This window comes from Blennius ocellaris, assembly GCF_963422515.1.
Source record: "Blennius ocellaris genome assembly, chromosome: 17".
NCBI lineage: Eukaryota > Metazoa > Chordata > Actinopteri > Blenniiformes > Blenniidae > Blennius > Blennius ocellaris.
This window is the reverse complement of record NC_137666.1, coordinates 15998363-16024869: the sequence shown is the minus strand read 5'-3', so window position 1 is coordinate 16024869 and position 26507 is coordinate 15998363. Positions and strand designations below refer to the sequence as shown.

At 41.7% G+C, this 26507-nt stretch overlaps 1 protein-coding gene across 1 annotated transcript; it reads right to left on the bottom strand.

Moving 5' to 3' along the window:
* Positions 1–26507, bottom strand: plcb2 (phospholipase C, beta 2; the record flags this gene model as incomplete). The annotated part of the gene is made up of 32 exons (XM_080512654.1): positions 1–171; positions 4811–4894; positions 7266–7323; positions 7500–7559; positions 8130–8194; positions 8905–9046; positions 9535–9718; positions 10979–11425; positions 12669–12756; positions 12919–12983; positions 13188–13292; positions 13440–13539; positions 14693–14857; positions 15555–15706; positions 15957–16081; positions 16224–16308; positions 16416–16512; positions 16592–16671; positions 16772–16985; positions 18895–18979; positions 19144–19226; positions 20641–20798; positions 20884–21030; positions 21124–21284; positions 22013–22113; positions 22344–22419; positions 22523–22576; positions 22677–22756; positions 23333–23473; positions 24784–24852; positions 25504–25581; positions 26424–26507. The coding sequence occupies 32 exons, from the start codon at positions 26505–26507 to the stop codon at positions 1–3; spliced, it is 3804 nt and encodes a 1267-aa protein (XP_080368780.1).

Below are 26507 nucleotides of genomic sequence, written 5' to 3'. Positions count from 1 at the left end.
CTAACCCAAAAAGACGTCTCCATAGACGCCCACCTCGCCCGGCTTCTTGTCTCCACCCTCGTCCACGAATTCAGGGAAGTGCGACCCCACGCAGACGTTAACGGCCTTCTTCACCTCTGCTGGCAGAGACCTCAGCTTCTGCTCGCTCTCCTTCAGCGCCTCCTGATTGAGCTGCCGACACAACGGGCCAAAGGTTATTGAGCAGCTTATTGGAAGGACGCCGTGACCTTTTTACAGTTGCTTTTCGTCTCAGCAGGTGCTTATCATAATCTTTAGCGAATGGATTTCTCCCTTTGGCACAAGACCGAATAAAGATCACTGCTAACTCCTGGATAGGACGAGGCTGGCTGAACCCAGTGACATGGATTGATTTTAAATAGAAGTGATTAGGCGGAATTTTTATGACTAAAGTTCACATAAGGTGATTTACCCACAAGATATTTTAATCCTCATTACAGTCCAGGGACCACATAGAGCCAACCATGATCTCTGTGGGTCCTGATTGGTAATATACTGTAACAACCTTTAACCTCTTAATGACCACCAATACTGAGTTGATTTCCTGTGATTAAACATACCTAAAGCAGCAACACGGAATACTAGATTGACAAAATGTTGTTATATTCTTATTTGGTGGATTATTATGAACAGAATGAGCACAAGATGCCCTACATTGGAGTTGTATTGGACATATAGGACAAAATGTTGGAAATACGAGATCACTGATTTGTTTTTTTCCACAGTATTACACAGTATTATTGTGAAAAATATGAAAACTTCTGGAATACTCGCGAAGATACAATTTAAATCTTCCCCGATCGTAGAGGATGGTCCTTTTGACTCTAATCCTAGTTTGTCTTCACCGTTAAATTATTAATAGAGTTTGCATTTAGGTAATAATCTATAAAAAAGAGGAAAACGTGCAGTTTCAACATTATGTCTTATTTAATGATGCCACTTGGGTTATATCGCATTAGAATGTCCTCTGCTTGCAGCACTTTACAGCATTTCGCATGCATGTTTTTTGAAAATACACTTTTCTATTTTTCAGGTATGGTGGCAAGTTTTACCTCTACATTACCGATCTATATGCTCAGGTCTCAGTGATTATGCCCACTACAACCCCCGGGCGATAAGTTTGTAGTAACAGTAACATTTATGGAAAAAAAATTCAGCATCTTCTGAATTTGATTTTCTATTTCACTGTTATCCAGAGGGGCAGATTGGAACCTTGAGACCTGTTTGGACCAACGGACCATTATCCTGACACCCCACTAAGCTAGCCACCAGTCTACCCTTCAATTTCATTAATATTTAATACAATTTTCTTCACATCTTTTCCTATTTAATAGCATCAATTCACTCATATCCAATTCAATTCATTTTCACTGGCATTGACATCCACAGAAGAGATGAAAGAAATGTCTTCATCAGTTATCCTCATTTGTCCCTTTGTGATTTTTTTTTTATTATTCTTTTTTTTTTTTTAAGTCTGGCTTTATTCCTCCCACTGTTTCTCTCAATATCCCGAGTGGAATTTGTAAGCTAATACTACTGGTGAGACATCAAAAACACGCCGTCCATCTGGCATTCACACGTCAATGTCTAAACTTTCCCACACCTTTTTGAGCAGCGCCACCTGCCAGGATTGGGCCGATTGAAAGCCAGGCATTGTCATGAGAAGCACTCTGACATCATTTACAGCGGTGGGAGCTTGGTGTGGACTTTCTCAGTCACTAAACTGGATGTGTCACACTGCAGAATTACACACACACTCGCTGAATGGGCAGATGACCACACTTGACAATGCCTTTGACTAATTGAGACTGTGTTGTATGAGCAATTTAGGGGGGGGATTTTTAGGTGCGTGCATGAAGTCTTACAGTCTTTACAGTAAATACAGTAACTATGCACCTGGACACAGGTAAATCAACCTGCGATTTGTGGTTAAAGCAGAAGCAGGGATGTTGTGGTCAAAGGCATAAAAAGATTAATAAGCAATCAGCAGGAAGTAAAAAAATGTACATCGTAGTTAAAAACCATGTCGTGAACGTCATGGACTAATGGCATATCAAAATAATACCCATAATCTCTGACCACTAGGTGTCACTGCATGGCAGCAGATTGCTGCTACCACATGAAAAAACCTGAATTACTTCTGTAAGAAGCTTCACAAACTAAAAAATAAAATGTGTGAAACAAATATGCAGCAGAAAACCAAACTTGTGGAACAGAAAGAGTTTGATGTGTGTGAGAAATGTTATCGTGATGAAGAAATCAAAGAAGGCTAATTGTGGTTAAGTCAGTGCTTCTCAAATGGTGGGGCGCGCCCCCCTGGGGGGGCGTGGTGGGGTGTCAGGGGGGGCGCGAGGCGGGCGCGACTTTCAGTATTAGTGTCTTTATTCATGCTTGAACAATAAAAAAAGGGCCTCCAGCCACTAGGTGGCAGCAGTGCTCAAACTCATCAACAGGCTGCCTGTTCAACCCAGTAGAGTAGAAGAAGTACTACACATGAACACCGGTGTGCAGAGCTGGAGGAGGAGGAGGAGGAGGAGGAGGTGGAGAAGTTTCTGACAGGAGTGAAAAGAAAAAAGGATGAGGCGTCAGAGGAAAAGAAAACAGGTGAGAGTAAACATAAACCTAGTGAGAGCAGGAGATATGACGATGCCTACATAGCCCTTGGGTTTACCGTGAACACGGTCGGAAACGAGGAAACACCCATTTGTGTTTTATGCCTAAAAACTCTGGCAGCGGAGCATGAAACCAAATAAATGAAGACGGCACCTGGAGACCATACACCTGGAAACCATACACCCGTTATGTCAGTAAGCCACTGTAGTTGTTTCATGGTAAACTCCATGAGTATCGCCAACAAGCTGGTCATTTTGTCAGCGCGGCATCAGTAAACAAAAAAGCCGTTAGCCTCTTACAAAGTTGTCCACCACATCGCAAGGTGCAAAAAACCCTCACACCATAGCAGATTTATTTTGATAATCAGGCGATTGTATGCAGAATGCTGGTGCCAGCAACTCATACAGTGGTTTATACAGATAAATAAATACATATTATCAAGTTCTCAATGGTAGTACAATTCGGGGGGGGGGCCCTGAAAAAAATTCTGTCCTCTAGGGGGGGCGTGACAGAAAATAATTGAGAACCACTGGGTTAAGTCATTCATAGTATGGATGAACCATTGAAAATAAGTTATTTTACTGTAAAAATAGTCCAGGATTTAACTGAAATAAATCTTGTGGCATGAGATTTCCCTCACACGAGTGCCCACAATATCACAATGTTCACTTCAAAATATGAAGTCATCTTGGATTGTCACAGTATCAGTGAGCTTGTAGGATTGCAGGTGCATCACAGTTATGCAGATGATCCACAGCTGTATACAGCTAATCAAATTACGCCAGCACATCTAACAAATTGACCATCTGCCTGTCCGACATCACTCATTTGATGAGACACAATTTTATTAATTGGAACAGCAAACGATAATGAGACAGTTAGAAAGAGTCCAAGATCATTTGGGAAATCTGGTTCAACGATCAAACGATGACTGATATTAGACTGTAATTCAAGTTTAAAAAATTGTTTTGACAACCTTTCATCGACTGAACCATGTTTTTTGTGTGTGACTGACTTAATGTGCAGAAATTGATCCGTGCTTCTGTTTTCTCGTCATGAGACTAGTGCAATGCTCCACTGACAGGATTATCTAAAGTGCCGGTTTTCAAAGCGTGGGGCAGGAAAGGGAAGTGCCTTTTTCGCAGAAAGACTTTTAATCTTTGAGTAGAAATCATGACGAAAAGAAATGAATGGAGGGTAAAATTAATTTTGAAAAACTACGTTTTTATGCTAACAGCCGAATTGAAGATAATAAACAATGACCTGCAGGATCTTTCAAATCATGGTGTTTTGATCGTCTCTCCTTAGCTGGGCTCAAATTGTCTTTGCTGCACACGTCTGCCTGCGTCCGCGTGACACATGTCCACATGTGACGCATCAGGCGCAGAGTCGTGAGAAAAACATGGGTGGCCAGTCAGATCTGGCCGATGCAGGAGACAATGCTGCTCTTGAAATATGTAATATTCTCCTGCCGATCAGAAGTCTGACTGACAATATTTCTTTCTTCAATTGAAAAAAAAAATACATTGATTAGTTGAGCAAACAAAAGTTGCATGTTGATCCTGTCTGGAGTGGCTCACGGCACGGTGCAAAGCAGGATGGGATCGATCCTCTGAAAGAATCAGATGAAGTTCTTGCTGCATGTAAACCGTTGATCTGATCACTTTGTTCAGGCTTCATGTAAATGGGACAACCTGATCTCTCAATTGTGATGAATTGAGCATTACCTTTAACTATCTTTTTGTTTTGTTTTGTTTTTTTAAAAGATTCAAGTTTTACTGAATTTGAAATGTCATGAAAGGTTTTATGCACCGAAAATATGAATGTTCGTTATCGTCACTATGGCCCCACAACTGAAAACCGTTTTAAATCCACTGTTGTCGTTTTCTGTCATTGCATCATGTGTACATTCAGGTTTTATCATGTCTATGATGGTTTTAATAGATGTTCTTCTTGTAAAGCATGTTGGGTGGAATTTAATGCGTGAACGGTTTCAATTAATTTACTATTATATAACTATTTGGAATGCCGTCACTGTGTGAGTCTGTCCTCGTCTTTGCAAATGTTCAAAATTCAATTAGAAACATGAATAGCTTATGCAATTGAAAGGCTTTGAATTTCTAGTTTATTTCATTGAATGCCATGGCGTCTGATGGGAGGACAAACACATAAGTTATACCTGATTAGTCAGGGTCTTGATTTCTTCCAGTGTGGCCGCCTGTTTCTTCACAAGAGTTTCTTGCTGTGGGTTATAATCCGAAGACTGTAACAACATAACAGAGTAGAAAACGTGTCACTCCAAAAAAACACTATTGATTTGTGGTTTTCAGCCTGTATGTGTGTGTGTGTGTGTGTGTGTGTGTGTGTGTGTGTGTGTGTGTGTGTGTGTGTGTGTGTGTGTGTGTGTGTGTGTGTGTGTGTGTGTGTGTGTGTGTGTGTGTGTGTGTGCGTGCATGTGTGCGTGCATGTGTGTGCCCATGGGATGCAAACTGAGATGGAGGATCAATATGGTTAAGTCACAGCTTGCACTCGTGCAGTTGGTTTACACGGCCTCTCATGCATTGCAATTTCCAATACTGGGCCTTTCTGATTAAACAGCTGATCGTATGAATAGTTAGTAATTATTGGCCAAATGCTGATTCAGTATCAACGTGGAACTTTAAATGCAACACTAACATGCGGGAAAATTGGGGGAGATCTCGCTCTGTGGGACTGACTCGGTCGGACGAGAGCCGAGTGAAACGGGCAGATCCTGAACCTAAACACAACAGGTCTGAATGTGGAGAGGAGCAGGAGCTCAGCTCCGTGAGTCATCTGCCGCACATGGATTAACCCGTCCTCTGTAAACAGCTTCTGAGTAATGGACCAGCCTGGCCTATGGTCAGGGCCTGCTGCTCTTTACTCTCAGGGAGAACCAGTGTGTGTGTGTGTGTGTGTGTGTGTGTGTGTGTGTGTGTGTGTGTGTGTGTGTGTGTGTGTGTGTGTGTGTGTGTGGCTGGGAGCGGTACGTGGGTGTACCGTATATGAACGTGTGAAGAAAAGATGCCGCAGTCATTTTTTTTTTTTTAAATCTTTGAAAGACATTGTCACCATAGTTACACTTTCAGATGCAAAGTGTGTAGAGCCGAGCTGTGCGTGCGGGCTCGGGGAGCTGCCAGATGCACGTGGACAATGTGGTAATAGACATGAGAGCTCCGTTTCACAATTACAGTACGACTTAATTTCTCGGCGCTAAAGAGTCGTTAAATCCTATTCATGAAGGGACTCTTTCCAACACGTTTTCAAGGACTCCTTCCTCCAGGGCTGTACAATCTACTGATTGTGTCTTCACGATGATTCAGATTGAGGTTTGAGATGTCTGAGACGTGTTGGATCACGACCCGGCATGACCAGGATTTAGTACTTCGGACCCAAATATGTAACGTATACGCTTATTTGTTGAAGAGAGTCACATCACTCCTGATGGAAACAGACTGACTTTGGCAGGTGGTTTTGAGAAAAGTGTACATTTGCTGTTACTCAAGAATGCGTCGTGAACACGATGGGATTCAGACTTCAAACCTGCCGGTTCCCACGTCTAACGATTTGACCACAAGCCCCCCTGTCCAGAATATCTGTTTCCTTCCCTCTGTCTCTCTGTGTAAGATACACTGCTCGCTGTATAAACAGTGCAAGCTGTTGGTTGCCATCCATGTTTATTTTAGTGCAAGAACATGCAACAGTTGGCATTCTCACAGGATTTGTGGGGTTATTTGCTGCCAGAACGGCATTGGTTTCCTGGCCAACAACTCGATGTCAAGTGCACAGAAACTGGAACTTGCTGTTTCTGTTCCAGAAATGAGTAAGTAAATAAATAATACAAAATGGTAACCTCAAACCGAGCCTCCCTTTGCTGTGAGGCTCAAATGGAGCTATGGGTTAGTTTATTGAAAGGCTATTCAATAGATGTTCGGACTCATGTTATCACAGCTTGACAGGAGGAGTTGTATGGTGCAGAGGAAGGGAGCAAAGAAGGCATGATTTTCAGACAGCATACGCTACTGTCATGCAGAATGTTAGTATTTCTAAGGAGACATGTACAAATAAGCAAAATCGGTGAAACAGAGTTTCATACTTATTGTCAAGACCAAAAACTTGTGCTTTTCAAAGTATGAGTAAGGCCAGAGGATAATGTTTCCCGGCATGTATTTATTTTTCTGTTTACAAAAAGTAGCATTTTCAGTGGCCCTGAGCACCGTTGTCATGTAAATGCACACCCAGAATGCAACAAGACTTTTCTATTTTCACTAGATGCTGTATAAATGGGGCCTAAACCTTTTTTTTCCTTTTTTTTTTTTTTTTAAAACATATCTTCAATCCAAAGTCATAGTCAAGTGCAGTAAAGATCAAAACAGGGTCCAATGCAAAATCATGTGAATGTTAGCTTATATGCAAAGACTACCCAGATATTTGAAATTCAAGTATATCATTTATGGCAAATGTGGCTCAAGTTTTGTCGGGGGCTCATACTCTCACGTCTCTACCCATAGATTTCCACACAAAATGTCCAGTTGGTGCTTTAATTTCTTGAATGACGAAAAAGAAACTTTGAACCGCAGCAGTTTAGTTACGTAAGATATGCGTTCTGTACTCACAGCTCCGTCAGACTGGCTGGCCTCATCCAGCACATCTATGCTCGCCGCCTTTTTCAGCCTGAATGAAGATCATTTTTTTCACAATTAGCTCTCTTGTACATACTGTTTACGCGTCACTCATAATGTGTGATGTGCAGTGCCACGTGACGGAGGGTAGGAGAAGCTGCACGAGATCAGAAATTGAAAAGAAGCAAACACACACACATACAAAAAAAAAAAGAGCTTTACACTCACTTCGATTTTTCAAAAGACGAGCCTTTGGACAGCGATTTCTTCTTATTGTCCTTGCCTTCGCTGTGTGTGGAGGCAAGAATGGGAAAGTGGCATTGAGAAGAAAAACAACTGCTTTGTGTGCGTGTGTGCGTGTGTGCGCGCGTGTGTGTGTGTGTGTGTGTGTGTGTGTGTGTGTGTGTGTGTGTGTGTGTGTGTGTGTGTGTGTGTGTGTGTGTGTGTGTGTGTGTGTGTGTGTGTGTGTGTGTGTGTGTGTGTGTGTGTAGGTAATTGGTGCTGATTTACCTTCTCTAATGTTTAAACACCTGTTGTATAAAGTCTGTCCTGAGAAAGCCATGTGCCAGCAGAGGAAATGAGATAACACACACTCATACACAAACTCATACACACACTCATACACACACACACACACATACAAGCCAGCCAAGGACATTGGAGGACCCGCCCGCTGAGGTGATTCACTCAGTATTTGAGGTATTTTCTTTGTGAAATGTCAAACGCTTCACCTCAAATGATAAATAGACGGAGACAGTCACACCACAGCCTCGGAGCACAGACAGCACAGACTCCGCACAGCCTTCTGCTTCACTTTGTGCATCATGGCTCAAATGTGTTGCATATGTGTGTTCACACCTCTCCAGGGTCTTCAGCTCACTGGTGTGTCTCTCGTTGGCCATCTCCAACAGTTTGGCCAGTCTCTGTCACAACAGAATAAGGAAACGACGCGGTCACAGTCAAACTCCCATTTTGAATCATTTGACGAAACTAAAGTAGCATCACGCCGCTAAAGGAGCTCGTGAGGAACAGTTCCATGAGAAAAAGCAACGTGTTTCGTCTCTCAGACTGAAGACAAAGAAAATACAAGAGTTCAGAGAATTGTAATTCGGTTGGTTACCATCCCCCCCCCCCCCAAGTACGCAATTTTACCCAGACTTACGAACAGTTCACACTATTTAATCTATGTCACAGCTTTTCATCACATTATGACTTAATATTCAAACCACTGCGGTTTTATAGCCAACTAGGAAAAAGTCCTAATTTATGCAAAGATTTATTTACCATAGTCAATTTAATATACTTCATTTTCACTTTTTAATGCTGATATTTAATTAGTATTTTGTCAGATGTGAACTTTTATGCTGGTATCATTTGACATTATTTTTCAACAGGAATATATTGTTTTAAAAAAAACAACAAAAAAGACTGATTTAGTAGCACCTTTTTAGAGATTTTTCATGTTGTTTTTTTTTTTATAGAAACTTGTGTTTTCTTTCTTTTTTCCCCCACTTTAACCACACACTTTCCCATCCATCTATCAATCACACAACATGTGGATAACCTTGGGGGCCAAGGTGACAAACGGGCGGGGCTGAAGGAGCGCAGAGAGACAGAGGGATGTTTCGCTGACCTCCGTGGCGAACTGCTCCTTCTTCTTCTTCACCTGCTCACACTGCTCCGTCCACAGAGCTTGGATCTCCGCGTGCATTTTGTCTTTCTGCTCCTGCACTCGCTCGGTCTTCACGCCGGAGTCGGAGGCGTTCGCTTCTCCCCTGGTGGACACATGAAAATGACACATGGCACACGTGCAAGACGAACACAGCTTTATTTGCTATTACCTACAGCCGCTGCCTTTATATTAGTACAATATGTTTATTTGTCCTGTGCAGCCCATATTCATTTAGGCTGTTTTCTTCGTCCGCTAATATTCCGCTTCAGCTAGAAAAACACATTAGCCGCAGAATGTTATTTATGCTTCTAAATATAATCGTCTTAATGACACCGACCAAAACAGAAACAACAAGTTCATTAGTGGATCAGTAATAATTTGCTGTAAAATTCAGCACTGCTTTGCAGGTAACAGAACAGTCTTTGGTGCATGATTCAACATAAACAATGGGCCAGATGGGTCTTTATACTCCAAATAGCATTTCTTCTGCAAACACTATCAAAACCTCCTTTGTCCCAAAAAACGTCCTCCCTATTTCAGCTCTAAAATCTGTGAAAGGGCAGAAAAAACCCCAAAAAAACTCGCGGTTACTCTTTTTTCTTCAGCGAGAGCTTCTTCTTGATGGCCTTGAAGGAGTCTGAATATTTCTGAATCAAATCCTCTCCCTTTTTCTGATACTTCTTTTCAGCCTCTTTCATCTCTCTGTCCTGGCGCTTGATGACCTTCAGATAGTTTTTGTGCTGCGTCAGTTCTTCCGTCGTCACCGTTGAAGGCTCTGCAGCACAAACACACACGGGGTGAGTTTTGAAGGACTGCGCTGAATATGAACTCAGAATGAATCCAGTCAACAACAACACCAAAAAAAAAAAAAAAAAAAAACCTTTGATTTTCCTCGATTTTTCTACTCAGACGCCTTTTGCCAAAAGTGCATTGATAGGATTTTGACTGTACGGGGTGCAGGAAGCCCTTCAGCGTTGCCTTTGACACGTTGTTTTCAGGTTACGCGGCGGCACCGGAGGGCATAATCTGATTGAGTGACTAAACTTAATATTCAATCCAAGTCATTTTAAGGACGTTTTTTGTTTGTTTTTTTTGTTTTTTGCAGAAAAATATTGACTGAATGTTAAACTATGAACGTGAGCTATCAACATTTGCCTTCATGTTTGTGTTCCAGGTGACACAAAATACTACAAAGAGTTTACGCTCATAGATTAATGTGCAGCGTGCAATGTCATTTACTGCATTTAGAAATGTTTGCATTGTTCATGACTGCATGGGATTTTAACAGGTTTGAAAAGGAAGTGTAGTTCAGTTCGGCACACTGCCAAGAAGCTGCAGTTATTGTGGTGAGCAGTATTCCTTCAGCTGGAGACTTCTGTTTGTGCATTTTATCATAACATCATTTGTTTTACTTTCAATCTGGCTTTGTGACGGATCATCTCCCATGCTGAAGTTTAATATCCTCCTTTATCAACATGTCCAACGCCATGGCAACACATTTTATTTTCTGCTCTTTTATCTAGCTAAACTAAATCTACCTAAGTAAAGTCATGTAAATAATAAAGTGATACATAAGTGGCACCTTTCAGTTTTTATCAGTTTTTTGTGCCTGTCTCAATTTCTGCTCCTGATATCAACTGTGCCTGATTCGTACAGGCAGAAAGCCACAATCTCTGAGCCTGGCTCTGCAAAAAACAAGAGTTTTTCCTTTCCACAGTTGCTTATTCTTTCTTATGTAGATTGGATTGTTTTTCTCTGTTAAAGCGCCCTAATATGAATTTGTTATATTTGGCACGCTATAAATGAATTTGAATTGAATTGACGTTGCGCTTTAAGTGTCTGCTTACAGAACAACAGTTTGAAAACAGCTCCCAAGGTGGAACTTTTCAAAAACACCCACTAGAGGCCCAACATGAAAACTGCACCGTTTTCAGTATTTCTGCCATTTCCATCCATATAAATGGTTGTCGTCTTTTAGTTTTTAATTGCAAAAACAATGTGTTTTCATGTAAAACGTGGCCTAAAACCAGTTAACCTGATCCTGCCGGCTTGGGCGCCGCGTCTTCTGGACACGGCACGGCCACAACAGCCGGTACGTCAGGAGTCGCCTCCTCAGCGACAGGCGCCTCGGCAGTGTCGGTGACTTCCGCTGACTCCTCTGGTGCGGCCTCGGTGTTTGCGCCATCATCGCACGGCTCTTCTTTTGGTTCCGGTTCTGCTGTCTCCTGGGGAGGCGGCTCTCCGGGGGCAGGGGCAGGAGCAGCCTCCGCCAGGGCTTCTGGTGGGGAACTTTCTGCTTCTTCTGCAGGAGCAGTTTCAGTAGTTTGAGGAGGCTCTTCTGCAGGTTGCGGAGTATCGGGCTTGTTTTCTGGCTCTTCCTCGGCTTCTTCTTCTTCTTCTTCTTTTTTGTTTGCTTCTGCTGGAGCCTCTGATGGCCGGTCAGCAGCATCAGTGGGTGGTGTGGGCTCGGATGTGCTCTTTTCTGGAGGAGGCAGTGAGACAACCAAAATATCACCAGGTGAAACTGGTCCACTGTACTAAAACCTTCACTCCCTCAATGTTTGATTTCTGTGCTCCAGTTTGAAATACTTGGAAACAATAAAATGCAAACCTGTGTTGTTGCTGAACAATAGTTTTCCCTCGTTTGTTGGCTATTGAGAATGTTGTAAATATTTTTCCTTCATCAATATAACAACCATCATTATGCGATTCCATTGATGCCTAACAGTTAGTGAACTATCCAGTTAGCCTCAGTCCATCCGGAAAAATAACAGATTGAATAGTGACACGACAAAGCTTTTGATGATTATTAGCTAAAATAAATAAAATTAAATCAAATAAAACCTCTGAATAAATCCAAAAGAGCTGAATTGAACACAAATCAGATACAACAGCTACTCAACACTGTTACCTAGTGGATAAAAGCAGCATTACCTCAAGATTAAAGTCAGGTTTAAAGTCAGTAAAAATAAACACTTAAATGCAATTCATATATACATTGTAAATGTACTAAAGGTTTAAGGACCCAAACCATAGAATATTCAGAATGTAATGGGATACATATCCACTGCAAATGTTGAGTGTTGACATATGACTCACTTGCATGCATGCATCAGGGCTGTGCTATTACTTGTACTACTTTTATATGCACCATTAATAAAGTCAAATAGGATGTTAATATTGTGAGATTTGGTAAATTAATTAAGTTAATTAATTTAAGTTGAAATGCATCTATGACCAATAGGAAGACACTGCGCAAGCATGACCAGTCACAATGTGTTGTACAACTACTTTTAGTAGTGCTTTAACACCAGATACTCATTTGGTTTGCAACTACAGTATTTCCGACCAGTGGAAAAAAGAAAACAAATCAAGATTATCCAATAAAAATAAGTATTTTTTTTTTTTAAACTTGCACCAATAATAGTGGTGAGTTTAAAACTATTACCAATTTATCTAATAACAAAAAACACACAACTATATATATCAAGACTTATTGTTTCTTTATGGATAATGGCCTTATGAACTTTAATGAATACTTTCCATCATTTGAATGAAACTGTATGTCTTTTAATTTCACCCTGCTGTTTTTATCACATTTGTAAAGAATCACAATGAAAGCATTTCAAATTAAGTGCAAAAACTTTGGAACAGGTTAGTTTGACCCACAGCATATTCGCTCATTGTTGAAGAAAACTGTACGTCCTCTGCCAACGCTTCATTACCTGCAGCAGGAGCTTCACTTTCTTTGGTGTCGGTGGGGGGCGGGACCACCAGAGGCAACTCATAGGGGGAAACGTAGTCACAGGATGACTGCGGGGTTTACAAGAAAAGGACAGGAACATCACACTCTAACAAAGCCGGCCTGCTTCCAGGAACTCAGTTAATGCTGTGATAGTTTCATAGAAAATATGGGGACATGGCTGATGTGCCACTTGTTGTGGATGATGGCTCCACAGTCTTTTTTATTCTCACCTCTTTGGGTGTTTTTGTGGTTTTCTCTGTGCCCTTTGTTGGATTAAACAAAGCATCTGTGAAATCTGTGGAATAATAATAATAATCACAATAATAATAATAAAAAAGAAGCAAGATTTAGATCATTCGTTGTTAAACCTGAGGAGAAATGTTCTTATTATTAGACGTTGCCATGCTCCATGCGTGCACACTGTGCAAGCCGTGTCCCCGGCTGTCACTCCAGCAACGTGGATTCAGTTTCATTTGCAACAAACACAAAAGCTAAGCACCTGCAAAAGCAGCAGGGATGTAGTCCTTGACCTCGATGTACACAAAGAGCGCAGGCAGAGTGAGAGGCATGTTGCTCTCACTGCGCAGGCAGATGTGATGGAAGCCTGCAGGGCATTAAAAAAAAAAAAAAGAAGATCTTGGTAAATTAAAAGCCAGGCTACGGCTCCTGTGATCCAAAAGCCGACTGAAAAGAAGTTACAACATTATGTGGCCTTAAATGACTCATGTAGATTCATTTGAGTTCAATTCACCTGACTGAATGGCGTGGAGGGGGACGATTCTGTGTCCAACAAATTTACCGTTCTCCTCATGGACAACAATTCTGAGAGAAGCCATTTCTGGGAGCAGGATCTAATCATGTTGACAAAAGCAAAGCACACTGTAAGATTCAAGATTTAATTTGATGTCAGGCTGACATTTTAGGAACATGAAGGAGCAAAAATTGTATCCCAGTGATGCTATTTTCGATGTACAAAAGGCCCTACAGTGAATACCTGAACCCTTTAACATGTTCTTGAGGGAAAGAAATCAATGGGAAAACTTCCGTTTTTAACCAGAGCTGATCACAGGAAAGCAGACCTGGACTCTCTGAAATAGACACGAGTTCTAAAACCTCACCGCTTAACACACGACCTGGACTTTTTAAAGCAGACATGGACTCTGCTAATAATGAACTCTGGCCATAAACTTAACTCAAGTCTTTGACACTTTTAGTCTTAAAACCAGACCTACACAGTTTTTACAAAGATGAGAATCTTTGTCATGGACCTAATTACTGTTATATATACTTGACTGGACTGTTTAAAACACTTGAGCTCGTCAAACCTGGAATTTTTAACCCAGACTGTGTGTAGTTGATTTGACCTGTTGAAACTCCACCCCGATTCAGACTATAAAATAACACCACTTGAGATTGGGCTCTTTAAACTGACCCAATACTCTTTGAACCAATTAGTTAGGCCCCATTATAAGGCACACATTAAAATATGTCAATTCTAACCCTTTTATGTTTTGTTGTATCCCTCAAAACTTTAAAACAAGCGTGATCATTTGTTACGTGACAATTATACATACAAATCTCTTAAAAAAAAAAAAAAGTGGCCTACAAATGAACACAGTTTTAAAAGGTTGCGTTGACATTATTGAGTAATTCTGTCCGACAAGCACAATGTGTTAGTTCCAGAAGAAAACGCACCTAAAATTTGACTTCCGATACTTAGTAGGTTCAGTGCAGTGGTTTTCTGTGTGCAGCGCATAGGTTAGATGCTGCCGTTCACAATCTTTAAAATTGTTCAGAAAAAAAATGTATGAATCTATTGCACTAAGTGGGAATGGTAAATGCTTTTCAAACAATGTGATCTTTAGAAAATATGCAAAAATGAATAAGTACGGGAATATTTGCTATCAGAGGTTGAAGTTAAAAGATTTGCTCTGCCAAAAGAACATCAGCCGATCATAAGGAATGATTGTGACTATTACACATGTACAGTTTCCTTGCACACACCTTTTCAAACACAAAAGGCTCCTCGTTCCACACCGGGTTGATGGCGTTGGGTGTGGTGGCCCACTTGGTGCGAAATTTCTTCTTGGGGTCTCCAGGCAGCCCGATCACCTCCACCTCCACCCCAGTCTTCACACTCTTCTCTGAGAGGAACTGTCCCGAGTAGATCTAATGAGAGAGCGGACACACACACACACACACACACACATGTACGAGCTGATTACCAGTATTGATGTGTGCTGTTGTGTTTATCCATGCTGTCAAAACAGCCGATATAAATAGAGCCCAGGTTTTCACCCATGCAGAGTGTGCAGAATACCGGGAACCATGTTTCGGCCGCAGCAGGAAGGCTCATGTTATTACAAACTGTGCTCAGCCTGCAGGACATCACACATACACACACACACACACATGCACACGCTCACTTTTAGAGATGCAAAACCAACGTTTGCCATAAATCAGTGGACCCCCCCCCCCCCTCTTTTCAAACTGCCTTCACGAATGGCTGCAGGCCCCCTTTTTATTTTTTTTTACCTTCAATTGGCTAAAACACTATAAATAGACCGAACTCTGGTTTATACAAAAGCAGAAACCTTCAAAACAAATAAACAAACAAACAAATGAGGAAGGTTTGTCTTAAGAGTCTAGAAAACAAAACAAAAAAGTCTTATTATGGTTTCCTTTGACTTTGCAATCTATCTTGAACTACTGTCATGAATCATATCACTTTAAGTTAGATGATTCTAATATTTTTGATGCTTTGATTTTGTATTCCGTTTGCACAGATGACTGAGTTCCCATCCCGAACGCACCACATGGTCAGGGAGAGTAGAAAGGAGCTGCTACAAGAAGGCCCTGAACCTGCCTGGATGGTCAACGTGCTCGCCACCACAGTGTCGATCCTGTCACAGAAAGGGTCAAACTTCTTGTCACTGCGCCGCATCACGTCGTGCTTGAGGAGGTAGCCCGTCCTGCCGTTGAATTCGAACTGAGCCATGTTCAGCTGCATGGGGAAATCTGAAAATCAGACACAAAGCAGCCCATTCATGCCATCTCCCTGCAGCTTCAGGGGAGAGCAGTGACACCGTTTGGAAGGTTTGCAGAGCTCAGCGGAGGCCTGAGCGGCGCAGAGAGGCGCAACACTGACCTGCTGTGGTGAAACACAGAACCTCAGCTTTGTTAATGTAACAGCATCCAGTCTTGAGGCACGTTCACTGAGGTGGATGATGTTTGTGTGAAGTTGTACAGTGTTTTTTGTTTTTTTTACCCATGGTTTGGTAGTTCAGCGCCACCATCTGGGAGCCGACATTCCAAAAAGGCTGAGGGCTGTAGTTGGACGAGTCCATTCTTGTTCCTTTGGGGTAAATCCTGCTCATCTGTCTCTTATTGTATCTGACAGACATGGTTTAGGAAGGATGAATTTATCTCCCTGCATTTGTTTTCTAAATTGTATTTATTATGTTTTTTGGGTTGTTTTTTTTTTTTTGTCAATATGGAGTGTGTTAATCTGAGAATTTTCTCTGGTGAAGGATACTCAACAAATTCGACAGCAGTCTTGGCAATCATGGCCTCCCCTTTGGTCTCCACAAAAGACGAGATGACATAACTCTTGTTTTTCTCTGTCAGAGAACAAAAGAATAAGAGGAAGTATTGCATAACTCACAACGACTTTGATATGCGTATGGTGTGAATGAGCTTGAATTCAGCTCGTAGCACACAGACATACTTCGAGCATTGTCAAAAGAGATGAACTTGTTGGGCTGAATGTAGTTGACTATTGACGACATGGCCTCGTACGCGGTTACTTCCTGTCCAGCTGTGCCCTGCAGGGGATTGTCAGGAAGTTGAGTGATGCTCAGAGGGAAAAACCATAAAACTGTCATCCTCAGCTTCATCATTCACCTCATCCGAGGTCTTCATTTTCTCCTCGTCCTGTTCCTCGGTGTCCTCCTGCTCTTCATCGGCAGCTGCGTCTCCCTCCGCTGCAACACGCAAAAGCCGGAGTCAGCCAACCTTAAAAGTAAAGATGTCTGTTTTGGATTATAACCTCAATTCGCTTCAGGATTTGTTTTTTGCGTTCACCCTGGCTCTCCTGGGTGCCGGCCGCCGCGGCCGTTGCCTCTTGGGGAGAAGTGTTTTGGTCCTGGGTGGCAGCAGATGCGGTTGCGGTCTGATCAGCAGCCGCTGTGGTGGCTTTCTTGGCCTGGGCTGGCTTCTCATGGCTGCCTTTCTTGTTTTTGATGAGGATCTTACCCAGGAGCTCCGACGGGCTGGGAATCTGTTGACCCGCCTTCAGCTAGATGTTAGAAACACACATAAGACAACAAGGTGGCACTCTCTCCTCTGTCTTGCTCTCAATTTCCAGCTTTTGCTGAAGTTCCCACTTTGAGTTGCATGCTAACGGAGACCGGGTCATATTTGCTATATGTTATATTTCATTTTATTACATTTTTGGAGTGGATGCGTGAAGCTTTCACAAAACTACATGAATACAAACAAAAGGCTGCTCTTATGTCCTTTTGTTTTGGACATTTTTGGTACAGCTGAAAATGTTTCATATTCTCTACTCTGAAGTAACTTTTAAATGACAGAACATTTAAATAAATATCAATAAAAATACGCCTACTTTTTCTCCTGCAAGACTCATTTCATTTTGGAGAAGAAATCTTATTAAAACAAATACTGGGAGAGTAAAATTATGAATGATTTTGTTAAAGCAAACATTCCAATGGTTGAATTTGCCTTCACTGCCAGCAATACTAATTTCCCTCTTTGTTTGACATGTGATGGGAAAAGAACTGGTAAAAAATACCAATGGGACACATAAAAGGTTAGATGTTGTGTTAACCTCTTATCAAAGGTCAAATATGGTTTATGACTGCAGACAAATTCTATTTATTGGGAGGTTGGGGGAATGTTTGGGTGTAGAGGTTGCAGAATACAGCACTTTGTTATGTAGGATTTCAGTCATTAACAAAAGCTTTGCACACAGAAGGTTTTTGCACAGGAAGTAAAGTCAATGTTTAACACATAGAGTGAAACGGGTTTTCAAAGTGTTGTGCTGGTCTTTCCTGTGAGGGGCAGGGGGGTGACATATCCCAGGAGTTTTTCAAAAAGGAATCAAGGTTTACTTCAATAAAACAGTTAGAGACTATATGTAAAGACTCATCAAATATTTTATATTGCAAGCTTTACACTAGCATGACAACAGTTGTGTTTTTATTGCCCGTGGATCCAACTGCCATTGTTAAGTTTCATCAAGTGTGTTCATTCTATTTTATTTTGGTGTTTCGTGTCTCATCTTTCATGTATCAGTTTTGGTGTCATATACATTTCTTGTTGAGTAGGAAGTTACTCACGTCTAATCTTATCATGCACTTCCTTGTATTTCCTTTCATTTCAAACCCGGATTTCCTCCCTACATGTCTATCCCACCAGGGACTGGGTTCACCTGTTCTCCCCTTTCTGTTCTTCCAAAAATGTCTTTCTTTGTCTTGTGGCCAGTTTGTCTTGTTCTGTCCCAGACTGTGTAGTCACATATTCCTTGTTTATTTCTTTTCAAGCTTTGTGATAGTTTTAGCCAGTTTTGTCTTCGAGAGGTTTTATCAGTTTGAAGACAAAGCATTTGCGGTGTGACAGTTTAATGTGGCGATCTAGTTTATAAATGTAATTTAATGCTATTGTGATGCATTCTCAAATTCTCCAAAAAAAGGTATACCTTCTTTTTGAAAAGATACTGTTTATTGGTCTCAGAAACATCCCAGAGGAGAGGGATCTGAGTTAAAAAAAAAAAAAAAATGTCTCATGACTTTGCCAATCCTGAAATCCGAGCCGTGCAGCTCATCTTATCTGAGGCAGTTAAACACATGCTCTTCTCCCTCCGGAGCTGGAGCACATTCACCGTAGGATCGTATCCGAATCTCTCAGAGCTGAGGGGAGGCGATACAAATCAGTTACGTAAGTGCTCGGGACTCTTGTTCAACACAGATAAGAAAGAAAATGCAAAGCCGGAACTTTTCGCATCTATGGCCTTCAGGTATGTTTGATGGAACAAATGTAATATGAGTCACAGAATGAAAATGCAGAGTTTGATCAAATTCATCAAGCATTGGTGATTTTTTTTTTTTTTTTCATTTCAGAAATCCAGGGATCCCTTTATGTATTTGTTATCTTTGTGATGGTCTGTGTTTGAACAGTGCACTCACGGGGTATTTGTCCAGCGGTTCTGTGAGCAGGGCGTCACCAAATATGGTTTTGCAGTAGTTGGCCATCTTCTCTTGCTGTTTCACCCTGAAATAAATCCACATGTAGCAATTATCTTCTGCTTTTGCTCAGAAAAAAAAATGCTTCATTTACACCTCCTGTGCAGTTTATCAGTGTCAATGTTTGGGATGCTTCTGTATGTCATTTCATCCTCTTTGAAGTGACAAGTTTGTGAAAAGTTTTGCTCTCACGAGTCGACGTGGTTCTCAAATGAAAGGATGACGGGGTATTGTGAAGTCTTGAAGGCGCTCTCAGCAATAGCCTCTATCACGTCCTGTCACATGACACAAAAAGAGACATTTTGAGGTCACTCGGCACTTAAATTCACTATTGTTTCAATTGAAAAGACTGAACTGGAAAAGAGAACAAAAGCATACAAAATGAAGCTGATGAGTCAGAAAAAATGACAAAAGGGGTGAAAAATGCACTAAAATCAAGAGGATTATTTTCAATATACGCGAACAGACGCATCATGACGAGCTGCATCGCTCTCATGGGAAGGCCCTGAAGTCGACTCAAAGCAAAGTCACATGGAGGCCAACAGTAAACTGAACTGAGGTGTCGCATCCGGGCGTCCGGGCCGGCGAAGCTCAAGCTGCCCTTAAATGGAAGTGTTGAGTGTGAGAGGACAACACGGCCACTGCTCGCCTGTGTGTGTGTGTGTGTGTGTGTGTGTGTGTGTGTGTGTGTGTGTGTGTGTGTGTGTGTGTGTGTGTGTGTGTGTGTGTGTGTGTGTGTGTGTGTGTGTGTGTGTGTGTGTGTGTGTGTGTGTGTGTGTGTGTGTGTGTGTGTGTGTGTGTGTGTGTGTGTGTGTGTGTGTGCGAATCTCTCACACCCTTTTGCTCCGTGTTTCGAATGTGCACTTCAGCATGAATAAGTGGTAACAAGTGAGTGTGCGAGGTTTTTTTACGATGACCAGAATGTATTTCGACACACAGTGTGAGCCGCCGCTGGTGTGTTTATATGAGACGAGGTCAAACTAAAACCATGTTGAAGTTTATGGAGGTTGTATGAAGCAATGGTGTGAAATGTGTAAGGTGCAATAACGCATACTGTTTTGTAGAAATAATGTTCTGGGTTTGAAACTGCATGTTTTCCCTGTGCCTGCCTGGGTTCTCCAAACACATAGTGTACTTGACTGTGAATTTATATTCACCTAAATCATTGTTTTAATTCTTTTAAAAAAAAGTCCTGTTTGTCTCGATGTCTTTTCAGTAACTCCTTTTTTCCACCACAAAAGTTATCATCACGTATTAAGTTTTTGCATATCGTGTAAGTGATGCCACCTATGGTTTTAATGGGTATTGGACCGGGAAGGAGATCAGTCCTGTCGCACTTCACTACTTTGCACCAAAAAGATGTTGCACAAGCTCCAAAAGAACATTTGGTTAAACTTTGCCTGGTGTTTGCATGCATGTTGAAGAAAACTCTCTCAACATTTGCACATTAGCTCAGTAAAATATGATTTTTTTGTCTTTTTTTTTTTAAATGCATGCAATGCATGCAACCGTCTTACAAAAGACGGCATCTGCTCGATGCAGACCCCTGGATGCAGGTCGGACTGACATTCTGGAGGCTTATTTCTCATTTCATGCACTTTGCATTTGTGAGTTTCCAGACACTTTGCATTCTCCTATTTGACTTTGTTCAGTGTGTACGACAGGCCTGTGAGACAGGAGCTTAACTACCTTGAAGAGGATCTCAGTGGTCATTGTGAAGCCATGAGTGATTATGGGCTCTTCATCTGGAGGTTTGCCCTTCCAGCAGTCCAGCTCCAGACACCTGCAGCCGGACAGCAGGCACTGACGGTACATTTCCGGAGACGACACGCCGGAGAACTGACCGGCTGCGCAAAGAGCGGGACAAAAGAAAGTCGTCAAAATGTGAAGCGTTCAACCTGAAATGGATGAAACAAAAGTAAAGTATGTGACCTGTAAGGTATGTGTTGTGGGAGGACTTGATGAAGTAGTGGGGGATGGGTTGAGTCATGTCCTGGCATTTTGCGAGTGTGTCCTGCATGACAACTGTGGTCTCCGGACCCATTAGGTAGAACAAAAGGCCTTCTGGAGAAATCAGACCTGCCAATGAAAGAAGAAAGAGAGACACACGGTGAAACACTAAAGTACAAACACAAAGTCAGCCCGTCACGGAGTGAACACAGTGAGTCTCACCTCGGTTGGAGTTGTTGGAGAACGGTTCATACTTTTCTATCAGAGCCTTGATCTGGTCCTGCCGCAGACGTGGAAACAGCTCCTCGTTGAGCCGAGAGTCTCTCTGCTTCTCGTTGAGGAACTTGGTGAAATTCTCCTTCGTCATGGTGGGTTTGTTGGAGCTGGAGGGAGCAATGAGGCGTGAAGATCTCATCAACAATGCACACGATCCCGCTCATGCCCATCACGGCCCACTAAACGCCACCTGAGCCCGACGCCAGGCGGCTCATGGCTGAGCTGCAGACCCAGACTGGCCAAGCATGAGGCTGGCATCGTTGAGTTTACTCTGTTGCATCACACTGTCTCCCCCAAAACATTCAAGCTGCACGTGCTTCCTCGTCTTCTTCTCAGTATTGTTAACACATGCTGTAGGTCCTATCAGAGGTGTCACACTCATTTCAGGTCAGAGGTCACATGCAGCCCAGTTTCATCTTGGGTGTGCTGGACGGTGGCATGACAACCTTCAAATTTAAACTTTAAAGTTTGTCTTTGTTGTGGCGCAGAGTATACATTTTGAAAATCCATTTTGAGTGATCAGCATAAAGCCAACTTAGTGATATTTTCTTGCGTTAAAAATACAGTGACTTTTAACTATACATTATAAAACAATGAGTAGGCATCCCCATGACCCACTTTGAAAACCTCTGGAATATTCAAAGAAATCTCATTGTTTTTTGGAAAAACAGTAAATGCATTTGAAATTGAGCAAATATTGATTAATAACAAACACAAAACAACTACTTTCAGTTGATAGCAATACAAATATCAGGTTTTTGAGTACAGAGTATAAACCACAGATCATCCAGAGTAAATGTAGATTTATTCTAGAGTTTATTCAAGATTGACTCACTAAGAAGTGAAGATCTCGAGGATCTCTGGTCGAGGACACAGGTTTGTCAGGAACGTTTTGAAGGCAGACTCAGTGAAAACGTCGGACTTGATGGTGTCGTACTAGAAAGTGAACACAAGTCAGATCCGTCTTGATGAAAATGTGCAATAAAATAAAAGACATTTTTTATGAAGGAACACACCGTTGAAGTGTCTAATAGGATTAAATATGCAGTGGAAGTATTTATGCCGCGTAATATTATAATAAAATGTAAGGCATCAAAGGAGGAGATGGAGGGAAAAAACTCAAAATGTGAAATCATTTCCAGCAGACGGAGGGTTTGGTTTATGACCTTTCCTTTGGGGAGATGTGCTGCCGCCAAGGCACTTTCCACCCGCTTCTTATCCGCAGGGAACATCTTGTAGATGCTGGCGGGAAAAAAGAGAAAAGAAAAGAAAAAACTGTGACACATTGAAGAGAAAATGTGGAAATCTGTGCAAACCACCACAGTGTAGTTGTACTCCAACCTACTTTTTCACGGGGATCTTGCCATCCTTGTTGGTCTGAAGTGAAAGGCGGACATATCTAAGATGACATACGGAGGGTGTTTCCATCAGACTCCAGAACACGTAATAAAGCAGTACATGATAAGATTCACGGATGCTTCTGTCACGGAGTCACTTACATTTTGTCCAGGAAGATCTGTCTGCATGCATTGCTTCTTGCAGCATTGTAGGCAATTGCCAGGATGTTGTTTGCCCAGTTCTGGAGTGCATGAAACAGAGTTGTGGCAGAGCATTTGGTGTCACCATGACTTGTGTTTGACATCAGTCCTCAGAGGAGTTTAAAACGGGGAGCATTAAATCTGAGGCTAAATAAGTACGACTATTACCATCAGTCTGTCCTTTATTCATTTACAAGTAACACTGTTAACATTTTTTCATTAGTATGTTCTATTTGTCTTAAAGTATAAGTGCAAATCATTGCATTCAGTTTTTATTTACATCTAACACACTATGACATTTTTTGAGGGAGTTGGGAGCGTATATAAATATGAGTACATTCGTAGAAAAATACAAGGTTTTCAGTGTTTGCAATCCATGTAGGAAAAGGGGAAGATTTGTTGCTGTATTTGAATAAAGAACAATTGAAATTTAATTCCACTTAGTTAAATCATAGAGACATAAAGTCTGATGAGTAGTAAAAGGAAGGGAAAAGGCACTCTAAAAGTCTTCTTATAAATGGCTAACGGCCTGTGGCTAAGTCTGAGCAATCAGGAGGGATGGGGGAAGAGAAAAGAGACAGTGCCACAGATACTCAGTGCATGCAAACGGTCACTACCTGTGTCACTTTCTCCTTGGAGGCAAAGAAGTTATGGTAGGTCAGATTCACCATATCTGGACCCGTGACGATGGTGAAGGCTTTGGCCAGGTGGTTGCTGTCTGGGAAGTCCATGTTGAAAACGTTCCGGACCTTTTTGACCTGAAATTAGAGAAATGTGCAAAAGCCACTTTTAAATTCATCTTCATCTATACATACGTACTGTACATCCTCTATATTGATTCATTCAAATTAGGCTGGAGCTAATCCTGCGCTAACTCTGTTGGAGCCTCTTGCCGGCTGGCTTTGGCCTCCAGGCCGTATGTCGACGTTCCTGCACTGGACTGATGTTGGCATAAGGTTGCAGCTTCCCTCCTTTAGCATGCGTGATAACATGAACTCCTCTATACTGTTTAGGTTTAGAGAAATTACTTTCACTAAACATTCTTTACACTTGGTAAATTCATCCTGCAGGCGTTATTTCGAAGCTCAGTTTTGGCCCAGATGTTGTATGTTGGATAATTGTGCGTTAGATCACAGTATGAATCTTCACTTCAGCTGCAGAAAGAACCGCAGTAGCTTTCTTAAACACAGGCAAATATGGTGCCCAGGACATGCAAACACTCACACACACACACACACACACACACACACACACACACACACACACACACACACACACACACACACACACACACACACACACACACACACACACACACGCACACAGACACGTGTGTGCCTGTGTGTGTTTTACTTTGCAGATCTCATGTTAGCACGGCAACCTCTTTCCCAAAACCTCCTCAGGGGCCCAAGTGGAAGATGTGGTTCCTAACACACCCCAGCTGGGATGGTGCAGCGGATCTCTCCGTTCTCTCTAAGGGGAACACATTTCACATTTCCCTTCCACAAGGGATGAGGATGGCTGCATACTGCACCTCCCTGTGGAGGCTGACGAGGATTGAAAAAAAGAAAAAAGAAAAAAAAAGAACTGAAACTACAACGGCCAGCTTTGATGTCTCTCATACACACACATACACACACACACACACACACACACACACACACACACACACACACACACACACACACACACACACACACACACACACACACACACACACACACACACACACACACACACACACACACACACACACACACACACACACACACACAACTCTCACTCACAGAAATCTCAGATCATGACTCAGTCTGTGGTTCAGTGCATGTTTATGTTTGTTTGTGTATCTCTGCGTCTGCGAGTCCCTGCAGGCAGGGAGCAGCCTGGGTACATGCGTCCACTCTGCCATTTTTGCAATGCAAATGTGCCTCCACTAATAATGGGCAAACTCAGGGCTTAAACAGCACATTTGCATGCTTGCAGAGATTCTCACACGAGAAACCACACCCATTAGGCCGGATGAGACGAAAGTGTAGGTCTTTACATTAAACAACGCAGCAGTACTCACTTTTGGAAGTTTTGCATATTTTCCTATTCTGGTATCTCTGATGGTAGCAACATCCAGGAACGTTGTCTCCTAGAAACAAGAGGCCGAGAATCATCTCCAAACACTGATTTCAGCATGTAGGCGCCAGTCCAAATATGGATTGAGATACAAGTCATCCTTTGGCAAAGTGCATAAACTATGGGCTTTTCTTTGTTTGTGTGAAGAGTATTTGACTGCTTTGTCTTGAAACAGAAAACCGGGATTTTCGTTCTTTTATTTTAACTGTACATTTGCGGCCTACAAGAGCACGCCAGCCCAAACACACGTTTGATTGTCGATCTCACTGGTTTTCTAATGTGGTGAAAACCAGAAGGCGCCTCACTAAAACAGAGGGAGAGACACACGGAGAGCCGGGGCTCTAAAAACAGACGCTCGTCTCCCCCTCGGTGCTTCACAGCGTTCGGCTGCACGGTGCACTCAGATGATGAGTCCACATCAGCGCCGATCGATAATCTCCGCAAGCTGCTTCTGGGACCGGAAGATGGTCAATGGATCTCTGAGCTGTCCAGCAGCTTTGCTTAATGACATCCACATTACAATCAGAGCGGATGTGAGTGTGACAAAAGACGACCTCGGTTTGATTTATGGTTTAATATCTCAGATGTGACTGTGACGGAAAGTCTGTCGAATCGGCTCCCCAACTTTTTCTTTTTTCTTTCCGAGACTCTTGGTATCGATTACCTTGCTTTGGTTTATCCAGTAGACATAAAAACCTTTTGGATCCATCTTCATAGTGACGGGAGCTGTTTTTGTTGAATCCTTGAGAGAGACCAAAAAAAAAAAAAAATGGATTTACAGTAAACTGTCTGGGTGTATACTGTAAAATCAAACCAAACTTATTACAGTAATACGTAAGAGAAAATCAGTATTCTGATCATATAATTTTTATGAACTTAATTTTATTATTTATTTTGAATGCTCCTTAACTACTTGAAAACTGAAGATATTTCACAATGAATGTGTCTTTTATATAAAATGTATATGTATATGTGTATATAGATAGATAGATAGATGGATAGTTAGATAGATAGATAGATAGATAGATAGATAGATAGATAGATAGATAGATAGATAGATAGATAGATAGATAGATAGATAGATAGATAGATAGATAGATAGATAGATAGATATACTGTATATATCCACACACATACAAACAATGTAAAATGTATCTATAAACAATACACCCATAAAAATACAAATAGATTGCAATACAGTCCAACTGTCACATACTATGAATCCTGATTTAGATAAAGAAATCTTCAGCTTAGATTTGAAAAGATCACATTCACGCCCTTCATAGTCCCCATACTTATGTCCAGGAAATCCTTTCATGTATCACATTTTCAGGTGCATGAAATATGGTGCCAAAAAGGCAAAATACATCAGTGTTTATATTGATACTACTCCTGCTCTGTCGTTATATCACAAACTCTACACATCTGACACAAGCTCCACATCTCAAAGTTTAAAACTACTCATGAATTCTGAAATGACTGCTCTTGACTTACCGCTCTTGGCTCGAAGGTTAAAAAAGTCACTTTTCTTTTAGCGGGTGAATCTGCAGCTGTAATTATTTCATTTTAAGAATGTTCACTTACCTCCGACCACTTTGTGAATCTTTCTCCTTTTACCATATAGTCTTTGACCTCTGGAGGCTCCAGAAAGTACCTTTTCTTATTCAT